The sequence below is a fragment of the Genypterus blacodes genome, unplaced genomic scaffold, assembly GCF_046128005.1.
Source record: "Genypterus blacodes isolate CSIRO-AG114 ecotype Tasmania unplaced genomic scaffold, CSIRO-AGI_Gbla_v1 ptg000021l_1, whole genome shotgun sequence".
Classification (NCBI taxonomy): Eukaryota; Metazoa; Chordata; class Actinopteri; order Ophidiiformes; family Ophidiidae; genus Genypterus; species Genypterus blacodes.
The window spans coordinates 4913718-4935504 of NW_027466834.1; the positions used below are offsets into that span (position 1 = coordinate 4913718).

General features: G+C 46.2%; 2 protein-coding genes and 2 non-coding genes across 7 annotated transcripts in view; 3 read left to right on the plus strand and 1 right to left on the minus strand.

Annotated features, from left to right (window-relative positions):
* Positions 1-63: 63 nt before the first annotated feature.
* Positions 64-2104, plus strand: tmem253 (transmembrane protein 253). Its single transcript, XM_076142563.1, has 6 exons — positions 64-653; positions 743-853; positions 965-1021; positions 1096-1206; positions 1338-1484; positions 1562-2104. Exons 1-6 carry the CDS (start codon positions 492-494, stop codon positions 1613-1615), a joined length of 642 nt encoding a protein of 213 aa, XP_075998678.1. The 5' UTR covers positions 64-491; the 3' UTR covers positions 1616-2104.
* Positions 2105-3160: 1056 nt separating this feature from the next.
* Positions 3161-21787, minus strand: part of frmd4a (FERM domain containing 4A) — a 54327-nt gene continuing 35700 nt past the window's right edge. For 2 of the 4 annotated variants that reach the window (XM_076142188.1, XM_076142192.1), the window contains exons 8-24: positions 20950-21033; positions 20713-20778; positions 20539-20596; positions 20284-20370; positions 15984-16060; positions 15073-15214; positions 14813-14954; positions 12841-12974; positions 12613-12735; positions 11018-11249; positions 10850-10906; positions 10516-10753; positions 10002-10160; positions 9577-9915; positions 8894-9471; positions 7539-7641; positions 3161-6520 (exon numbers count right to left, since the gene is read on the minus strand). In XM_076142188.1, the coding sequence (XP_075998303.1) occupies positions 6418-6520; positions 7539-7641; positions 8894-9471; positions 9577-9915; positions 10002-10160; positions 10516-10753; positions 10850-10906; positions 11018-11249; positions 12613-12735; positions 12841-12974; positions 14813-14954; positions 15073-15214; positions 15984-16060; positions 20284-20370; positions 20539-20596; positions 20713-20778; positions 20950-21033 (2722 nt within the window). In that variant the 3' untranslated portion in view covers positions 3161-6417. Of the gene's footprint in view, positions 6569-7011; positions 7084-7538; positions 7642-8893; positions 9472-9576; positions 9916-10001; positions 10161-10515; positions 10754-10849; positions 10907-11017; positions 11250-12612; positions 12736-12840; positions 12975-14812; positions 14955-15072; positions 15215-15983; positions 16061-20283; positions 20371-20538; positions 20597-20712; positions 20779-20949; positions 21034-21787 lie in introns of all 4 variants that reach the window. The other 2 variants (XM_076142189.1, XM_076142190.1) reach the window with 2 other exon arrangements.
* Positions 7857-7929, plus strand: trnam-cau (transfer RNA methionine (anticodon CAU)). The gene has a single exon. It is a non-coding gene; the product is annotated as a tRNA-Met (tRNA).
* trnam-cau (transfer RNA methionine (anticodon CAU)) lies at positions 8695-8767 on the plus strand. The gene has a single exon. It is a non-coding gene; the product is annotated as a tRNA-Met (tRNA).

Consider the following 21787-nt stretch of genomic DNA (forward strand, 5'->3'; position numbering starts at 1 on the left):
TATGACACGTTGCTCTTGTGCAATGTAAACAGGAAAGACTAAAGTGCAGCAGGTAATGACACCTGATAATGTTTTACTACTAACAATGACACAGGGAGATCTGACAATGTCTCAAAAATGAAACCTACCCCTCTGATGTCACAGTGAGCACTGCCTGAAGGTTGATAAGCTCTCAAGCTGCAACCAATCAGCTCCTGCCGACGCTTGCTAAGGAGTGGACTTCAACCGTCAACAGGAAAGGACACACTTGAGTGAACTTTGACCCTCTGGATCCACTAAACAGAGGGATCGAGTGTAACACACAGGGCAGATGTGAGAAAACAATCTTGGCTCTGTGCTTTTTTGTGGTAGATAGTAGTTTTCTTGTTGGTATGAGATCCGGTGGATAAACAAGTTCTGTGGGGAAGGTGAAGTGGCGACATGGACTGAAATCAAGGGAGAAACATTGATCTGTACTCTTTCCCAACGAGCGACATTGTTTTCTACTAAAGATGACGCAGAACATGTTCCAGGAGGGGCTGTATCAGGTGTATGTAAAGGAGACGCCTCCTCCCCAATCTCCGCCTCAGGCCACCGATCAGGGGGAGCTGAATGATGTCAGAATCCATCGCTGGTTCGGGACAGTGGTCAACAACAGATTTTTAGTCACAGGGGTGAGATGCTGCTTCATTATGCAGGTGGAAATCTCCTGTTATCATAGTTCAGGTCCTTCTGAACCTTCTGCCTTGTTTCTCCCTTGCAGGTGGTGCAGATCCTCTCTGCTTTTGCTTGTATACTAACCACGGTCTCATATATATGTGTGAGCTACAGCTGTGCAGTCTCCATGACGACACCGGTGTGGTCTAGCTTATGTGTGAGTCCATAGATACATGGAATACAAACAACAGACCCGATTTGAAGATTATGATGATGATGATGATACCCACAAATGTTCTGGATAAAGTTTTTGAATGTCTCTTTGTAGTATGTGGCTGCTGGGACTCTGGCAATTGATTTGCAGAGGAAACCAAATAAACTAAAGGTAAAAGCTCTTTGTAATATTTTTCTTCTTATGCCACATGTGAACACTCTTCATTTTGGCCATTCATCGTGCAGGTCTTCATCCTCATGGGTCTGAACATCTTCAGCCTGCTGTTTGGATTCTCTGCTCTGCTGGCTAACAGCCTCAGCTCTGCACACCCAGTCTCACCCACCACCACCCAGCAGGTACTTAGACAGGTTGAGTATTTGAGGTATGAGACCTACCAATAGATGAGGGATGGGACAAATCTCTGGTATAAAATGCTCTCACCTTTGACCTTTACCCTCTGTCTCTCCTTGTGATGTCTTCTCACTAGCGTGCTGGTTCGTTTGTAGCTAAGGGAAGCTACATAACATTTACTGTACTGTGTTTACTGGCGTCAGTCTACATACTCTTCCTATCCTACAAAGGCCTAAAGCGCTACAGCTCTCCTTATATTCTGACCTACAGTCGTCTCTCAGAAGTAAATGGAATGCACACACACATTCCCAAAACTGTTATTTGCATTCAAATCTTAATCTGGAGTTTTTCCCCCCATAGGATCCAGATGACAGTGCTGGGCCTCTGATGGCACAAGAAAACTTTAGTTTGTGAATGGAAAGACTTGCATATGCAATTACACTTTATGTGCAGTTTCTATATATGATATCCATTTGCACACAGGGCAGTGCCCCAGACACACTCCAGCTTATAATGTGTTACGGTTAGAGCCTTGAGTCTGTATGATCACTTTGTGCATTGACAACTCTATAAGTGAAAGGACACAGATGGCACAGACGGAGACAAAGAGAGACAGAAGAAGGGAAATACACTCTCTGGCTTGTTTTTGCAAGTGTGTGTGCGTAACTGTGTGTAGTTTATGTGCAGACCTTTTTATAATCGTTCCCATCGCAGTGCTGCTCAGTAGTATAAAAACACTAGAGGGCAGCATTGCATGATTTGACGTGGAATAGGACTGGGAATACATAGGAGCATACAGTGTGACTCTGAATAATGTGTTACATTTTCCATTTTAATGATCAGCAAAAATAAATGTACTGGATGGATTATAAGTGTAGTTCTGTTTGATTCTTGTACTTCATAATTCATAGATTTCATAATTTCAAAATCCTAAAGTGAGGACTGAAAAATGACCTGGTTTTGTAAAAAAAAAAAGAAAAAAACCTCACTGTCAAGGTCTAAAACACATTAATCCTCACTAAGATAGAAATTCAGACACACAGAGAGACACACACACACTTTGACACACACATGCAAGACAAAGGTCTGTTGTTTTTGTGTATTTGAATGATGGGTGATTGCATTGAGAATATAAAGCATGTTCATACGCCACACACACCATTACTATAACACACACACTGAAACACACACACACACACACACACAGACTTGTAGAATAAAAAAACACGGAGGAACTAGTTTCTCACGGCATGTCAGACTAACAGCTTCCAGCTGTTGCCTGGTTGTGAGAGCTGCCATGGGAACACCCCGAGTACAAACTTTAACATGGGATTTACTTGTAAATGGACAGAAGGAATGAAAGAATGCAAGACTACCAGGTCGAATGTCTTAACTGAAATTCATATCGAATTATTAGGAACCATAGAATCAGAATTACACACTCATTCTTCAGACAAGTGTATCTAACTCTTAATCATTCCTCCAGGCACTGACACAAAGAATGTTGAGAGTGTGTGTGTGTGTGTGTGTGTGTGAAGCAGCCATTTAAATCAGGTTATAGATAAACCATCTGCATAGTTATGAAAGGTTGGCTTGAGCAATGCTGATGAATACTTAAAAGAACAATCTAGAAGCTTTTGCACAGCTTTTTAATTGTGTAGTCTGTTGTTTGTGGTGAGTATTGCGCCCTGACTCCACCGGAAACCCTCTTCATCCTGTTCCTGGATGACCAGCGTGTTAGAGGGACACGACCCGAAGTCTGGATGTGATGACATAGGAGTGAGTGTGCGTGGGGGTGCAGAGGTGGTGAGTGTAAGCTGACTGATACAGCAACTCTTCAGCGGAAAGAACCCAAATGACTTGATGAGGGCCATCTGGACGTGAGTGACTGACTAAGTAACTTCATCGTATTCATTGTAACAATGAAAAAAAGAAAATAGCCAAAGGCAGGAACTTGAGAACATTCATCAATAATTTATTTTTCATAATCTCAAGAACCACCGAGTCTTTTCATCTGGAAAATTCATCATCAGTTGCCAACAACACAGTTTTGAAAAATGTAAAGTTACTATACAAATTCTTAATAGAAAAAAGAATAAATTAACTGTGGAATTCAGTTATTTTTTGTCAATTCCACATTTTTCTACAACACCTTTTAAATGTCTGGTTACAGTTGAACAGAACCGATAAATTCAAGTTACATGCTCTATTGTCTGGTAGAGAGAGGGTGGTCCTACAATTAGACAGTCTGTTAAAAGAAGCTTCAATTTGAACATCTGGCATTGAATCTATTGATAACAATGAAATAGTCGTCTAGATCCTACATGACAAAGCAGTAACTGGTCATTTTTGTAGCACCTGAAAGGGTTGTTACAATGTTGGAACTAAAAACAATACTGGTTCATATAAAATGGAACATTGTTAAAACAGTGGTGAATGTTTAAAAACCCCACAAAAACCTTACATTGCCCCTCCGTACATACACACAGGAAAAGACTCGTAAAAGAGTTAGTTCGTTTCTCTTGGGCAATTACAAAAAAACCTCATACGTTTCTACAGAGCGGAGAAAATGGGGTGTGTTTTGGGGGTCATACGGAAGGAGGCAGGGGGGAGGGGAGGGGGGTCACACTTTGTCACTTCGGGCTCAGAGGTCAGAGATCACCACAGGGTCAATACAGGACCTTTTTTAAAAGGGTGGTAGGGGGCTGCAATACTATGTAGCAAGACGTGCTCATGTTGGCGTACTAGGTTGAATGCTCGATGCCTTTTCGGGGGTCTGGATCTGTTGAGCATGCACGGGGATTGTGTCGGATAGCACGCAAATCTGCAGGCGGAGGACGTTTGAGTGAGAACAACAGGGTCACACTTGTACTTAAATGAGCAACTGGGATACACTGACGTAACAGACTACTAGGAGATGGAACAAAATGAGCGTTATCAAATCTGACCCCAACCATTCAGGGAATGAGTCCTCACTACAACGCTACACAGTGACATTTATTACGCTATTATGACGACTGATGTCAGTCCATAAAGGAAACAACACACCATTAAAGGACAAAGGGTCGCTCACACCTCTCTCGTTTTCAAGCCTGGTGCACCATTTATCCAATTATAACGGTGCTAACAGGACGGAAATGAATTCAGTTTTTTGTGCGATGATAATAAAAACAACACAATTTATAGACAATTATTTCAGACTTACAAATTGTTACATCAGGGCAGAATAGGGGAATTGATTTTGGGGACAGGTGAGACGTGCCGAGTTCTCCTGCTTGCATACAAAACCCAGGTGTGCTTTTCTAACCCTGTTCTGACTGTGATTGTTTGAGTTATATTGTGTGGCTGTGAAATTAAGGGAAAAGTCCCAATTTGAGGGAGTTATTCTGTGAGAGATCCTTGTTTTCTGTTCTGGATATGGCTTTTCTTCGGTCCTGACGGTGGGGTATGAAGAATTAGTCTCAACCTGAAATTTGTCACTACTAATAAAACAGGATTATCATCTGAGAAAGAGATTCTCTATGTTTTTCTACTGATTGAGTTTCCTCTGATGCGCTTTGATACAAGTCACCAGTGACAAATAGCGAGAACATAACAATTCATAGTCCAGCCCTCAAAGACAGAGTCTCGATGTTTGTGCTTTACCACCAAACTATAATATATAAACTTGAACACCAATGGCTATAGACTGGGGATTTGATGCGGTCTGTAGCTTGATGAAACGCTTCAGTGCTGAATTAAGAGTACAAAGTAAAGCACCGACATGTTTGGCAATCGTTGAGTATTTGCGTGTGCCCGTAAGATGATGTTTTTGTGACAAAGTCCATTGCATTCTGACCAACAGCACGTTAAAAAGACACTCAGACTGACCATATCTATTTTCAAGGATAATCCAGTCACACTGGACAGAAACAGAGACAAGCACAAAGACAATCAGGTAACCCCGTGAAATCATTGTCTTCAACTGCACAGAGCTCAGGACAAAGCAGGGGACTAAAGATGATTCACCGTAGAGATTTAACACTGAACAGCCTTCAGCAAGTGACACACTGTCCTCAGCAAATCCTGTTTGACTTTCAGAGCAGAACCCCGCTCCCCCCTGCTCCGGCTCCCTGCTGCTCACTATCCAGCACACAGCCAGAGTCATTTGTGTTTACAGAGGAAAACAGTAAGGACAGAAGCCATTCATTACATGGAAATGAAAAGGGATTATGACGTCACTGAAGTAAGCATAGATTGTTTTAACTGCCGCCACCCCCCCACAACCACCAGCCCCAATGCTGCCTATGATGCGTTCATGAACACGGCAACACACCTGTAGTTCTCTCTGTTTGTTGTTCCACCCAGTTCGTGTACTTCTACAATGTTTGTTATTGCTATAGTCCTCACCTGGACAGCTCAGACAGAAACCCTTCCAGGTATTTTCACTGCAAATTCACTATCACTCCAGTTGTGGCAAATTCATTAGCACAGGCGTCGGCCCAGGGACCCCGGTGTCACCTGTCAATCCAGTTGTTTGTCTTTGGTTGTGGGATAAACTGAGAGGAGCTGAATTTGTCATCTAAATGTTTGTTCATCAGTCAATCCAGTTGTTTGTTTGTTTTTACAAGTCTAAGTGTCATTTTTTATCTTTTACAAATGCACAGGAGAAATAAACCAGAAAGACAAAACAGGAATGTGACGAAAGAAAGCCAACACATTTGGTTGAACGTGGATCACGGAAATGGGTTGAAACAGGTGGCTCAAATCCAGCAGGTCTCCTCTGATTGGGCGGCAGTATGGATTCTGATGAGCTTGAGTTGTATTTTTTATTCTGTGCTCTCTCTCTCTCTCTCTCTCTCTCATTCCTCCACCCCAGCTGCACTCCTTATGCGCTGAGGGTGAGCATGGACGGGGGCTGTGTGACGTTGTAGGGCAGAGATGGCACTTTCCCATCTGCCCCGGGGGAGATCCATCCCTTATCGTAGGTTCAGCGAGTCCGTCTCTGTTTGGGGCTGAGCGGGTGATACAGGGAGCTTGAGGAAGGACGTCGGCGGGAATGGACAGACGGAGGGATTAGGGAGGAAGGACGGCTCGTGTTAAGTCAGCCAGTGGGATGAGGGCAAAGTATTCGTAGGGGACGAGGTTGTTGGTTGTCAACGGGTAGTAGTGTGGGACAGTGAAGAGGCAGTAGGAGAGGGCAATGGGACTTTTCTGGGCCTTTTTGTGGGAAAGTCTCAGACCAGGGTTCCAGGTTTGGCCTTGTCGTGTCCATACCACTGCACATCTGCCAGCTCTGAACACAGAGGGCTGCTGAGAAAACAGCTGTCACCGAAAGACCTGCAGACCAACGCAGAGACCAGGGGTCAGACGGACTTCAGAGGGCAGCTTTGAAGAAATGAGTCATTCCATTAAACTGTCACTCATGTTTCTGCCAATTCCAATTTTTTGGTTGAACTGTTGTCAAGTTAAATGTGATTCTATTAGTGAAATTCTCCGCAGAATGAGTCACGGCGAAGCGAACCACAGAACACAGAACAGAGCACATGCACAGACCAGAGCCAGAGAAAGAGTACAGTACAGATTCCTCTACCATCAAAGAGCGGGAAAACCTAAACCCCGCCCCATTTTCAGCCCCCCAAATAGATGATGGTGCTAGTGACTGTAAACACAGTACTTTAGCTATGCTTTTAGACAAATTCTCCCTCAGATAAAATGCCTGAATGTGTGCAAATTTGGCGTCTTGTGCTTCCAAGTCTCAAATTTCTCTGCGTCACTGTTGCCACCTCTACATTCAGACAACTGGGTAGGGCTGAGACCACAGACAGTACCTCTATGCGTCAGAGCTGGGCTGAGGGGGAGACTGACAGACGTCCTCAGTAGGAGAGCTGTCTGCTGTGCCTCTAAACCGGGAGAGAGGACACACACAAGGAAAGGAGGGTTAGTAAAGAAAGAGAGCGGCGGGAGGGGGAGACATGACAATATTAGGGAATGAGAGAAGGTTCCAGAAGGTTCCAGGAGAATAAGGGACCAGAGACAGGGAGCGAAAGAGAGAGAGAGAGAGAAAGAGAGAGAGATGACAGCAGAGAGGGAGAAAGGGAATGGAACAACATAACCAAGGGACCAAGAAAGGTGTGAGTGAGAGTGAGATATTTTGATCACCTTCAGGATTAGTCCAACAGAGTGAAGAACAGTGTGAGCCGACACAGATACAACACACAGTCAAAGCTTGTGAGTGTGTTAAAGCTTGGATAAAGATAGTGGAGAAGAAAGTGAGATGCAGTTTGCCCATTCTTGACACTCAGTTCTGCCCCTGTGTGTGTGTGTGTCTCCGTGAGTGTGTGTGTGTGCTCCTTACCCGCTCTGCCAGTTGAGGATGTGCTGTGGGCTACAGGGGGGCGTGGGCGTGGCTGCGTGTTCACTGGAGGGGGTCATACTCCTCTGGCTGTGAGGGGAAGCAGCTACAGGCAGATAAGGGACACAGTTAGAAAAGCACAACACACAGACGACAACAGAGTGAGATACACGGACGCAAACAGCTGGGAAATGAGGTGAAGGGGGCCAAAGGAATTCAGACAATGCTTCACCTAAGGGGAGGGGACATGCTGCAGTCGCTGTGATCAGGTTACACACACACACGCGGACGTTACAGGGAGCTCCCCCCTCCTCAAAACATGCCTCGTTGGCGCAGTAGGCAGCGCGTCAGTCTCATAATCTGAAGGTCGTGAGTTCGAGCCTCACACGGGGCACGATGCTTTTAAATTACTCAGTACTCTGACCTTTGATCTAAGGACTTTACATGTTTGTTGAAATACGCTTCATAAATTGATTGAATAGATTGTGGATATTTCACTCTAAACCCGCAATGTATTCCTGTTTCTGCCTGGAAGACAGTGTGTGTGCAAATTCATTAGCACAGGCGTCGGCCCAGGGACCCTGGTGTCACCTGTCAATCCAGTAGTTTGTCTTTGGTTGTGGGATAAACTGAGAGGAGCTGAATTTGTCATCTAAATGTGTGTTCATCATTTTTGTCTTTCACAAATAAACCATAAAGACAAACATGAATGTGACTAACCAAAGCCAACACATTTGGTTTGAACATGGGTCAGGAAAATGGGTTTAAGCTGGTGGCTCAAATCCAGCAGGTCTCCTCTGATTGGGCGGCAATATGGATTTTGATAAGCTTGAGTGGTATATATTAGTAGTATATATTCTTTCTGTGCTCTCTCTCTTTCTCTCTTCCCCTCAGCTGTACTCCTTGTGTGCTGAGGGTGAGCATGGGCGGGGCTCTGTGGCACTGTAGGGCAGTGTAAGTGGCCCTTTCCCATCTGCCCTGGGAGATCCAACCCTTACTGTAACCCAGCCAGAAATGAGGTGAAGGGGGCCAAAGGAATTCCAACAATGCTTCACATATGGGGGAGGGGACGTGCTGCAGTGCCTCAAAGTCCATTCAGCTCTGGGATCGGGTTACACACACACACACATGAAGGGGAGCCCTCCACCCATCAGAACAGGCCTCGTTGGCGCAGTAGGCAGCGCGTCAGTCTCATAATCTGAAGGTCGTGAGTTCGAGCCTCACACGGGGCACGGTTACTTTTCATCTACCTGATAACACTTTAATATCTCAAGAGTCCTTTGCATGTTTGTTGAACTACCCCCCAAAAATATCAGCACAGATGGATGGGAGTGTGTGAACAGATGACGTCTACCCACCTGGTGAGCCCTTCGCCAGTGTTCCCACTCTGCTCCCCCGACCGTGTCCCAGAGTCCCTTGCTGCGACCCCGTGTCGGAGGACGTGGACCCCGAGTGTGAGTGACTCCTCTCCTTCAGGCTCCCTGAGGACCTCTGATACCAGCACCGCAGCTCCTCAGACACCGCCGCCCTCCCCCCTCCTCCTCCACCACCGTCTCGCCCAAGTGACGGAGTCCGTACAATCTGGGAGCGGGACGGCGTGAGTCGGCCGCTCCCCTCTCCTCCCTCGTCCGCCCCCCAGGCCTCCTTGTAAAGTCCACCGGCCGTGTAGGAGCTGGAGGTCTTGAACTGGGCCTTTACACTGTAGTGGCCTTCCTGGTCACTCTCCAAGCTCCGCACCACCACAGGGTTGGGGCTGCCCTCCACATACAGAGGGTACTCCTTGATGCGGTACTGGGAGGAGGGTTGGCTTTGGCTGTGGAGGTAAACACCATGATGTCCTCCTATCCCACCTCCACCCGAGCCTCCAACAGAGCCGTTCTTGGCTGCCAGGTTTGGCATAGAGCCAGAGTTAGAGGAACCCAGGTGACCTGCAGACCTGCAGGGAAGACATAAGGACACACATACCAATCACAGCAACATACTTAACTAAAGTACCAAACTGAACTAAAGCTGCTTTCCCCACCACTGCTCCGCCCCTCACCTGTGCCTCTGCCTCTGCCTCTGTCTGGCTTTTGAAGGGGAGTCCTCTCCCAGAGTAGAGTAGTTGGGGTTGCTGCCGGGGGCCATGGGCCCTCCAGAGGGGTAGTAATGCTCTGAGCTGCTCTGGCTGGTGCAGGATGAACAGTCGTCCAGCGGGTCAGAGCCATTAGAGTTTCGTACTGGACCTATGAAGAAGTCGGGGCTGCCTATTGTCCCCAAGGTGTGTGGATGTGTGTCAGGGTCAGACACCAACAGTTTTCCCTGGGACTCAAGGCTGGAGCTGCGGTTCCTAAAGTGCTGAGCGAGACTGTGCAGACGAGTGGGACTGATGTCCACTGACCTGTAAGACCAAAATGAATGATGAATGTACATGTTATGAGTTGAGCTGGAGGTTCTGTACGTGTGCTCATGTTCTGTAGCACTGACCTAGTGGAGTGTACGTAGTGTGGGGCCCTGGTCCTCAGGTCCGGGGTTGAGGGCATGCTAGACTGAGAATTCCAGTGAGGGAGGCTCCTGATGGGGCTACTCTGCAGAGAGTTACTGCCCCCTGCTTCTGTACTGCAAGAGCTTGGGAAACGCCTGTGACTGGAAGGAAAGGACGGTAAAATTACAATCACATTCAATTAAATATATGTTTCATTATGTAGACTCAAATCCAATGCTGAATAATAAATTACATTTGAGACACATTTCTAATACCAAGTCTATCATTAACAATTAATTAAAAATGATAGAGTAACGGTTAACAGATGTGTAAGCACTGCATATGGTCTCACAGCAGAGTATTGCCAGTATTTTATGAAAACAATAAGGAGAAGCTAAGCTGAATTTCAGTACAATGCCTCCATCACTGTGTCTTAGCTGTTATGAAATGCTTGAGTTGAACCACATAATTCATCTGCTCACACTAAAGGGTAAAAGTAGAAACCATATTTCATGCCTCGAGTGTGAAGAACGTTTCTTGACTTTTTCGTAGGGCTCATCCAGTGACGATTCGCTCCACATCTTGGGTTTGATGGGCGATTTATCATAGTCAGAGCGTGTGTAGTGCAGGTGCCGCAGACCATCCAGGGACTGCGGAGGAGGCGGCCGGCTGTGAGACGGCGGCCGAGGAGGGAGTCCCTTGTGAGGCGATGCTACCGGAGAGAAGGTGGGAGTACCTGTGACTTGAGGATCGTCTGAAACAGAGAAGTCGTTGTGTTTAGAGAGATGAGAGGCAGATGTGGCAGCTGAAGCAATTGGTGGGAACTTGAAATGTTGTGAAGACGACTCACCGTCATCTAAGACCAACGCGTCAGACAGTGAGCTGTCTTCCGAGATAATATTGGCCTCTATCGGACAGATTTACAAAGAAAGAGGTTAGATATCAGACAATTCTAACACATTCATAAAGCCCAGAGGTTTCAGCTTTGAGATCTTTACTGCTCTATATATAACGGTACCTTCTATGATGAGCGATGCCCTTTGCGTGGGCTTTTTGCCAGAGCGAACCCGGTACTCATTGATAGAGTTCTCTATTTCCTGGAGCTTCTTCAGAGCGTTCAGGTACGAGGTCTTCCTCTGTTTCTTCAGCTTCTTACTGCTGACGTGGGGGTCACTGGCTAGACGCCGAGCAGCCTCTGTAATCTGGGACTGTATGGCAAACTCACGCTCCAAACGCTCTAACTCCTCTTCCTGAGATAAGCACACACACACACACACAAACACACGAATGCGCACGTGTCAAAAGCGGAGCGAAACGATCATATTGGTGTAGGATGTACAGATTTACCATCAGAAATGCATTCAGAACCAAAAATGAAAACACAAAACCAGGCGTGCGGCCACGTTTTAGACCGTAACTCTCCCATGCAATGTGTTTGGTTAGAAACACACACAGCCGAGCCAGAGAAAACACATTGAGGAAATAATTTATCTGTGCTGCAGCCCTGCACTCTCACCACTGGATACTCTATGGAGATGCTTTGTGCCCCAATCATAACACCACTACATCAATCCATCTAATCCTCCTCCGCACTCCTCCAGAGATGTGTGGAGCAGGGACGGTAAAGTGAACACAGTAAAACACACTGTCACACTACTACCGCTTTGTTGGAGATGTGTTCTAGAATGTGTGGGAATGTACTTTGTGGTCCCAGGTCCGGAACCAGAGGGACACTGTAAGAGCAACCTACACTAAAGATGCTTGTGGGTAACATCGAGTGACACACACTGTGCACGGCCTGTGTGTATTGTGCGCACACATACATGCAAGAACAGTGATGATGTATTTGCATGGGTCAACATCCTACAGGACTACCTCAGTTCTGAGGAATCTCACTTGCTAAGAGCCCCTTCACCCAACTACCCTCCTCTCCTCTCCTCTCTCTCTCTCCCTCTCTCTGTGTGTGCATGTCCTGACAGCTTTTCTTTCTGTGGCTGGTTTTGTGAAATTGTGTCCCTGGATTCTCTGCAAGCACACACACCGCACACACCGCACACACCGCACACACCGCACACACACACACACACACAAACACACAAACACACACACACACACACAAACAGGCACAATCCTACTATCACCGCTTCCTGTGGTCAGAATGCAGCTGTACTATTTTTAGAAGTTCTGGAAAAAATCTACCCGTGGCACAAATTGAAAATAGACAGCAAGAGCAAGACACAACCTCTTTTGTCCCAGAGGCCTCAGACATTATGGCTTTCAGTGTCCTAAGTTTGCTATGCTTTTAAGAAATTAATCAACTTCTCAACTCTGTAAAATAATAAGTATTTCGTTCACTTATTGTTATAGGAGTTCAGCCGGAATGACCATTGAGAACGACTTCATTATTTTCTGTGAAACACTCATTTAGATTTATGGTGCTGCGCTGTGTTGTTCTCTGTCTTTATAACGTTGCAGCTGGTTCACAGGTCATTCATTCAAGTATGACAGTTCCTGCAGCACATTGCCTGGTGCAGGTATCAGCAGTATTTTGCATTTCAAGTAAGACCTATAAATTGAAGTGTCCTCAAGTACTAAAGATGAGTTGGGCTTCACCTCTCCCTTGGGAAGGATTTTCTGCTCGTCTAGCTTGAAGGCAGTACCGATCTTCCTTCTCACTGTGGGTGGTTCCTCTCCAGGATCCAGAGGATATTCCTTGGGAAGCTTTCCAGTTAGCTCCTGGAAAAGAAGAGAATGGGACGTTGTTAATAGAGTTAGAAAGAAAAAGGCTACACTGCATTTCTCTATACATTTGCTAAATTCATCTGTCTGTATGACTCCTACCGCCTCTCTGATGCAGATGTTCTTGAGTTCCTCTAGTCTCTTTTTTAGGGTTTCCTCCAGAGCATCCTGCCGGGCCCTCAGTGCTGCCAGCATGTCCTTCTTGGCTGTCTGAGAGCTGTCCGATTCCTGAGAGCCTGCAGGGAGCACACAACACACAGGGTAAGGACATGAGTTAAGAGCATGTGTGTGTGTGTGTGTGTGTGTGTGTGTGTGTGTGTGTGTGTGTGTGTGTGTGTGTGTGTGTGTGTGTGTGTGTGAGAGAGAGAGAGAGGGAGAGAGGTTGTAGTTGTGAGGATCTACGGAGCACAAAGAGGTTGGGTATGCACCTGCTGGCCTCACAGGATGTTTACAGGGAAGTGAGTGGAACGCTTCGATAAGGCAACTTTGCTCTGGCGGTGTGTTTGTGCGAGTGGATGTGTGTTTGAAGGAAGGGGCACTTTAGGACAAAGTCTGTGACGCACAATGTCCAGCCCAGAGGCCTGAGACGGTGCCAGGCTTGTTTGCACCATGCGTTGTTGAAAACAACTCCTAGATTCTCCCCCACACACACATTCTTTCTTTCTTTGTGTTGTTCTCTCTGTGACCCAGTGTGGTTCACTGTGTGGCCACATATAACAAAACAACAACAACCACATAAACAGTGCGGCCATTTTTGTAAAAAGCACATCATTACACAAGGCACCAGGGTCCATCAGTCATTGGGTTTAGCCTTTTGTGTAAGTATCAAGGCAGGATTTACTATCATTACCTTGAAATCAAATGCAAATTGATGGTAACGCGGCACTGACAACATGATCTGGATCTGTGAACATGTATGTAACTACTGAAAATATGTGCAAATCAGTATATACTGTTAAATCAGCATCACACCAGCTACGCGTTGTTTGTCGCCACATTGCAGCCTTACTTAATGTACAACAATGGCTTTGCTATCTAGTAGTAGCCAATATGACGGAGACACTCACATAATGTGTGGTGGAGGTGGAACTAAAGATATATAGTATAGGGATGAGGGAAAAGGGAGTTTAGGAGAACAGGAATGGATAGCTGAATAGGTAGTGAAGTAATTGTGGATGTTAGGAAGAACACAAATACTATATGTAGATCAGATTGAGAAAAAAGACCAGATCAGGTGGATTACGGAGAGCATTAAGAGAGAGAGAGAGAGCGAGGAGAACGTGCAGGTTGTCCTGACCCTCAAGAGACAATGATGTGTGGGGAAAGTGGCTGATTCAATGAGGTCGACCGTGCTCTAAATAGCTGCTCTACAATCTAATATGCTCTTGAAATGAGTCAGAAACTTTCATCCCTCTAATGTTGGCTACAATTGTTCTTGTTGCAGTCATTGACATCTGTAGACCTGTAGATCTGTTGACATCTGTTGACATCTGTTGACATCTATAGGAGCCTTGTTCAAACTGAAAAAAATCAGCATTGTTTTGAACTGGGCATCGACCCCCTATCCTCCTTTATTCCCCCGCACACTAAATTTGGCAACAGAGGCCTCTGGAGGATGAGTGTGTCACAGGGAGGGCGAGGGTGGTGTTCTATTCATACAAAAACACCGGGTGGTGTTTATGTCTCTCTGTCTGTGTGAGTGTGTGAGGGAAAAGGTCCACATAGAATCAATACTACCAGGAGCAGCTTTTTCTTTCTCTCCATTTCTGTGTCGCACAACGTTCACATCTCGTGTCTTAAGTCACATGGACAACTCAACGCACAATTATGATGCAGTGATGTCACCGAGACAGAAACGGTGCTATGGCAAAACCCACTCTGAAGTCAACTTCCTGTTAAGTTGATGGTTTGCAGAGTTTGAAAAATCTAAACACATCTGTCATCCAGATAACGTAGGCTGAGGATGTCGCCGTCTTTCAAAAGTTCTCCATTGAAATTAATGAATAACTTCCGGTGGACGGAACCAAAAGAAATGAACATAGAATAACACGCACACACACACACACACACTGACCTGAGGAGAGCAAGCTGCCACTGCTGCCACTGATAATTTTGCCCTTGCTGCCCATGTTGGCCAGTTTGGAGGTCTTGAGGGTTCCTGTCTCCGTCAGGTCGATGGCGATCTCGCTCAAACTCCGCGCCGCATGGATCTTCGACTGGACAGGGAAGAATTCTTGTAAGAGCGTTGAACGCGCCACAATGTTTCACTGAGACTATTCTCACTTATCCAAGCAGGAACAGATTCTTAGAGTACGCGTGATGCCACTGACTGACCTTGCTCTGCTTGCGGTCCAGGTAGAACTGGTGCTGGCTGATGGCCATGGCCCAGATGGACTTGATGAGGGCGGGACAGGCGTACCAGGTGTGCACGGCGATGCCACTGTGACCAAACGTCCTCCTCGTCACCGACGCCCTACTGTAAGAGCGGACACGAGGCCTCCTTATACACACTGAATGCAAACGATGGGTACACCCCGCCCAAGCTGCTACCCCGCCACAAGCACTAATAATAAACCTGCAGCTGAGACGGGCAAAAAGGGGGCAGATGGACGCTTTGCAAAGCCACACACGTCGTTTCCCACATGGTTTACTCGTCCTTTTTTAAACACACATCCATAGCGGGGCAACGACCTGCTCACACTAATGACAGCCTCTCTTAAAGAAAACACCGCCACTCTCTGTTTCCCCCCGCTACGTCTCTTCTTCTCTCGCTCGCTCCCGCCGTCTGTGGAATAACACTTCACATCTATAGCCGTTTTAAATAAACAGAAGAGTGGTCACTTCCTGTTAAAGCCGCGATGCACACAGCGGCCATCCGTCTGCACTCACCTATCTAGGGGCTTACCCTCAGTGTGCACGCATATATGTTGGCATGCATGTGCGCTCAACCGTGTTATTAATCAGCCTATCAATCTGTGTCAGGCTCTGCTGGGAGAGCACCAATATCTTGCTCTACTGCAAAGATTCCAAGCTCTCTGTTCCTGCCTGTAGTTTGAATCCTGACACATTCTACATGACGCTATGGGAATACACAGTAAAAACAACTGGAATGTGTCTATAAATAAAGACAATGGCATTTCCCATAACCAAAAAGGAGAAATAGAGGTGATATTCAATAGGTAACATAATGTACCAATGTGTCAAGACAATGTGTTACAGTGCATGAATTTGGGTTGTAAATTTACCTTCTGGGGTCATGAACTTCCACCGAAAACTTCTTCTCTCTGAAGTAGAGGTTCTCCAACTGACGCCATTGGAACACCTGCGATCGAGGGGAAACACACACTCTTCAGGGGACTACTCACAGAGAAGCTGGATTCATTATCAAATCCAGCTTTAGGCCAAAACGTCCTTGAGTGTTGCGCTTTGTTTTAAAAGAAAAAAAAAAAGGAAAAAACGTTGAAGAGGAGGAGCTGGTAGGGGAGAAAGCGGAGCGATGAGTGCAGAGGACCGAGTCCGAGAATATCTGATCAAGTCCAGAGCGGGCGCTCTTGTCCATAGCACATCCCAGGGCTGGATGACCTCACTCTGGAGAAAGACAGCGTGCTAGGGAGGAAGATTTTGTTCCTCTGCTATGCTTTTCTTTTTTTTCCCTCTTCCGTTCTTTTCCGTCCCCTTTATGAACCATCAGCTCCTCTTTACATGAAGCCAAACCCAGCTGGGTGAGAGCGTTTCCCCCAAGATATAGTCCACAGCATGTTAGTCCTCCCAGCCGCAGGGGAACTGAAAGTTTTGAGTTGGCTGGTGTTCACCATGTGTAGGTGTGTTTGTGTGTTTGTGTGTGTGTGTGTGTGTGTGTGTGTGTGTGTGTGTGTGTGTTGGAAAGAAAGTGTGTGAAGTTTACTCCTTTCCTTTAGATTTGCTCAGAGGGCTGAGGAGGGAGGGGGCGTTTATACCTCCCCTCCTCCTGACCCCTCCTCCATCCCTAAGGGATTATGCTTCCTGCTTTGGGCTGTGTGTGTGTGTGTGTGTGTGTGTGTGTGTGTGTGTGTGTGTGTGTGTGTGTGTGTGTGTGTGTGTGTGTGTGTGTGTGTGTGTGTGTGTGTGTGTGTATGTGTGTGTGTGTGTGTGTGTGTGTGTGTGTGAGTGAGTATAGAGGGGAGAAGAGATGAAGGGGGGGGGCTGTATTGTGGCCCCAGCAACTGATGTGCCCTTGCTTCGTTTAGTCAGACTTCTCTCACACACATGCACATAGAACACATGCACTCCCTTCCATGTGCACATACACACACTCACTATTTCATGCACATGCACACACAAGCACACACACAGTCTGTTTCTGGTTACAGGAGGAGTGCAGAGTTATAGAAAGCATGTAGGTTATAACTGAAGTGTAACATAAGAGGGCCCGCATCGATCAACAGCTGCAAATCACACACGCACACACATGCATACAAAAACATATGCAACAATAAGTAAAAATAAGATGATAAACACAAAAAAATAAACAAATTTGAAGACAGGATGAGGGAGGAAAGGGGGAGAGAGGGAGAGCAGGGAGGAACAGGGCACAGCCCAGGAATTTTAACAGCCTGGGAAAACAAAGGAGGAAGAAGGAAGAGAGGAGGAATATTCCGAAAAAACTGCATGTAAACACGGCCTAGTCTGCTGTATGTACAGTGTGAATGTATGTAGGCATGTGTGTGCGTGTGCAAGGACAGAAAATCAGTGCTGTTATCAACACTATTCCTGTACAGTTTCACTGGACTATGAAGTGCTAATGTAGCATGTTGCTGCTAAATATAGCGGGCAGGGTAGACAGCCAGTGAGGGTGTGTGTGTGTGTGTGTGTATGTGTGTATGTGTGTATGTGTTGGCTGCATATGGGCCAGAGCTGTAGAGATAAGGTAGGCGTTTGTAACTGTGTAAAGGCACGAAACCCTTCAAGCTGTCCACACGATGGGTGAGCTAGAGGTGCTGTGACTAAAAGTGAGCTGCCATTATGTTTGATATTTCAGTGTGTGTGTTTTGCGTGTGCAGTGTGTATGAAATATACTTTGAGATGTGTCAAAAATAGACATTTTGGGTTGTAATTCTGCACCCCCAAAAAGTGTTCCAGTGACATAAGCCTATTGTATAAATGGAGCCTTTGAAGTCTTTGTGACGCTGTGGCTGGCATGAATATTTGATAAGGACACGCTGACAGCTTCTTTTTAGGAGCTCAGTCAGCTGAGAGGTGTGTGTGTGTGTGTGTGTGTGTGTGTGTGTGTGTGTGTGTGCGTATGCTACCATCCCTCTTCCTTCTGGCTGTACAACCCTCACACACAATGGCACAAAAACACTGCGGCGGAGGAAGTGACTGGTCACTTTTCTCAAGACAACTGCGAGCACACATTCACTACAGGCGGAAAGGTCAGATCTGATAGGAGGTAAAGGCCTTTCCGTCGCGTAGTGGACTCCCCGGGGATTGTGGAAAGAATAGAGAGTTAAAATAGCATAGTTCAGTCAAACCGTAGCCAGGGTCAGGATTAGTTCTAGTCTCAATCTGGACCAGGGACTCCTAAAGACAATTGTTTCATCATGGGTGGGGCTCTGGTGTGAGTCACCTGCTGCCATGGAGATGCTTCATGTACTCTAGGGGAACGTCCTGTTGTTTTGAAACTGATACCATGTGTCTATAGTAGCTGATGAAAATAAGTGTGTGTGTGTGGGTGTGCATCGGTTGCTTACTCACAGTTCTCCATTGTTAGCCAGAAGTCAGTCAATAAGGTAGTCACTCAACACGTACACCCCTTAATCTCTGCATAAATGAGTCAGAACACCCTAACGAGACATTTTTACAGTGTGTGGTTGAGTCGTAAATCCCTGAAGGTGTGTGTGTGTGTGTGTGTGCCTGTGTGTGTGTGTGTGTGTGTGTGGCCTGCAGGACCGAGATGAGGGGAAAGTATTTAAACATCCCCAAATAAACAAGCAGGGAGTGGTGTCTGGTCTGCATTTAGACACAACAGGATATCGCCTTGTAAAAATAAGAAGTAATAAAACACAACTGCCTCGTATTCACATACAAAGACACAATAATGCTTTTTTTGCTTAAATATTTATCTTATCTGATGGCTGTTTTGCGGATCACTGAATCACAAGTTGAGCTGCTACTGATTGCAGTCACTGGTGTTACAGGTACTGACCGACTACTCAGACAACCCACCGCTCTTCCTCTGCTTCCGTGAAATAATCATAACTGAGATCACTAACATCTGGAGTTAGTCTGTCTCCTGATGTGGTCCCCTGAAAATCAGTGTCGGGGTCAAGCTCCTCAGAATACAATCCCGCTTTTATAGAGGTGAGGAGATCCTGTCCTGTGCTTCCCGATGATTGTGTGTGTGTTCGTGCTTGTACATGTGTTTGTGTAGGTGGGTGGGTGCAAGGCTGCGGGACACAGAAAGGCAGACAGAAAGAGAAAGAAAGAGAGATGGAGAGAGAGAGAGAGAGAGAGAGAGAGAGAGAGAGAGAGAGAGAGAGAGAGAGAGAGAATGCCAGAGGAAGAAAGTGAAGGGTCAGCTGTGAAGCTTAACGAACCAGTGACTCACACTGGTTGTTGCCATGGAAGCTGAACGCTTGATATGTCGCTTGTGTGGGAATGTTATTAACTCTTTCCTGTCTCTTTTCAGTCCTTCCCACCCCTCTCTCCATTACTGAAATACATCCCAGAAGGTTCACTGTGTCTGATTAACACTGTAACATTTGTGACGAGCTCGCTGTGTCATTTGGTATTAGTGTGACTTTGTTTGATTTGACACAAAGAAAGATCACACTGGACTGCATTGTTCTTCTGTCACCATGGTAATGTAACGCCTAGACTGCCATAGGATTCGGAAATGAATCAGAGATGATGATGAGACATTTAGACTGGAATGTATTAATCAGGACATGCAAACACAGACACGCACACGCACACACACACCGAAGGAGCAAACAGGAAAGCTATGGTAGACAGGAAACATTCATGAGGGTGGCGGGTTCAGAGTTCAGCTGAGTTCCTGTCTGTGAGCATGTACGTGTGTGTTTATGAGCAAGAGAGTATCACTACATGTGCGTGAGACTGTTTTGGTGGTCAGTTATTTTTCAGGGCTGCTGTTAACCCTATCAACACCCATACTGAGTACCAGAGATCGAGGCCTTAAACACGACTGGAGGTCCAGAGGTGAGGCCAGGAAGGGCTTTCACACACTGGGTTTGATGACTTGGAGGAGGAGGAAGAGGAGGAGAACACCATTTGCAGAAAGGCAGACAAAACGCTGGACAGGATGGAAAACATTCTGGGACTGAGCGTCTTCAGGCGGCAGAACTTGTACTGCATTGTTACAGCGCCCCTCAAACACAATACCATGAGTTACAAATTGGACAGGAGGTGAATACAAAGACTGAAAAGATAGAGACAGGACAGCTCTGTGTAATGATGAGGACTACCCAGTGCTCTTTTTAAATTGATCTGGACTGAACTTGATGCCATACGTGTGTAGCACAGTCTCAGGAACCATCGTCTCACCTTCCTGGGTTTGATTTTGTCCTGGTGGTCATACTGGAAGATGCCTTTATAACTCAGACCTAGCCACCACGGAATCCCCTGCTTGTCCTGAAACACACAACAAAAGTACATCAGAAGGTGTGTGTGTGTGTGTTTGTGACAGATTTTGAGCTCCATCTTATCTCCCAATTCCAGACTGCCTACTCAACAATTGAGAAAGAGCGAACTAAAATGTGTATGGTGTTTGAAAGAGAAGACGGAGTAGTAAAACTGTACCTTTACAGCGTAGTAATGTACTCCATATGTGGGCAGAGACTCCACAACGCTCATATAACTGTAAAGAGCAAATAAAGAGAGAGATGTCAGAGAATACAAAGAGACAGAGAGACAAAATCCATACAGAGGACAAACGTTACCAAAGACTATATACACACACTCGCACACACTTACTTCACAATAGCCTGGCCTCTGGACTGCCCGTTGAGCTTCTTATAATGTTCTATGACTCTCTCCTCGCTATAAAACAGAGCACACAAATGACAATGATGAGAACATGAGAAAAACATTAAGAGAGGGATTATACAGTGTGTGTGTGTGTGTGTGTGTGTGTGTGTGTGTATGTGTGTGTGTGTGTGTGTGTGCGCGCCAAGCTCTGGTGGTTGTATGGATGACTGACGAGTCTCTCACCAGTAGGCCAGAGACGGGTGCTCCTTTAGGGCCTGGGTGGGCAGAGCAGGCAGCTTTTTCAGGTCAGACTTGGTTGCATCATTACTGGGATAAAGAGACCACAGGACACGGTGAGAACTCCGTCTGCTACAACCATCAGTCACTGCTGGACTGTTTCATTCAAAAAAAAAAAAACCTACTGAGCAACACCACTGAAATGTAGACAGACGGACACTATCTAAAATATTTAGCTTAACAAGCCGAGGCAAAAACCCCAACATTTCCCAGAGCACTCCAAGAATGAGATGTTAACTTTGGAAAAAGTACAACATTCAGTCAGGAGACGGGAATGAGCGCGGATGACCGGAATGCTCCGCTTTTCACAGAGACTTATGAGATGGGATGCATAACGGGCTTCTGGGCGCTGTCTCGCTTCGAACAGCTGCAGGGACACGCACAGTTGGAGACCGGGGAGAGGAAAAAAAGAGTCAGAAACAAGAGGCGTAAATATGAAACAGAGGAGGGAGGGATAGAAAATTACACATAAAGTCAAAAAATAAAAGCAGAGGAAGCGAGGAAGAGAGAGAAAGAGAAAGAGAGAGACGGGGGAACCACAGAAGAGATAGAGAGTTGGCCCCAGAGTCACTTTTCAGGCCTCTACGTAGTAGTGGGAGGTCTTAATTTTTACTAATCCCACAGACTCTCTCTCCATACCCCACCCAGGCCCCAGAGGATCGGGGAAAAGCCCTGGGAACATCACAACCTATGAGCTAAAGCCCTGGAAGAAATCCCATCCGCCCTGCCAGTCTGCGCGTCTATCTGCGGATGCTGTTGAGTGCCTGGTTTAATTAATCCATAT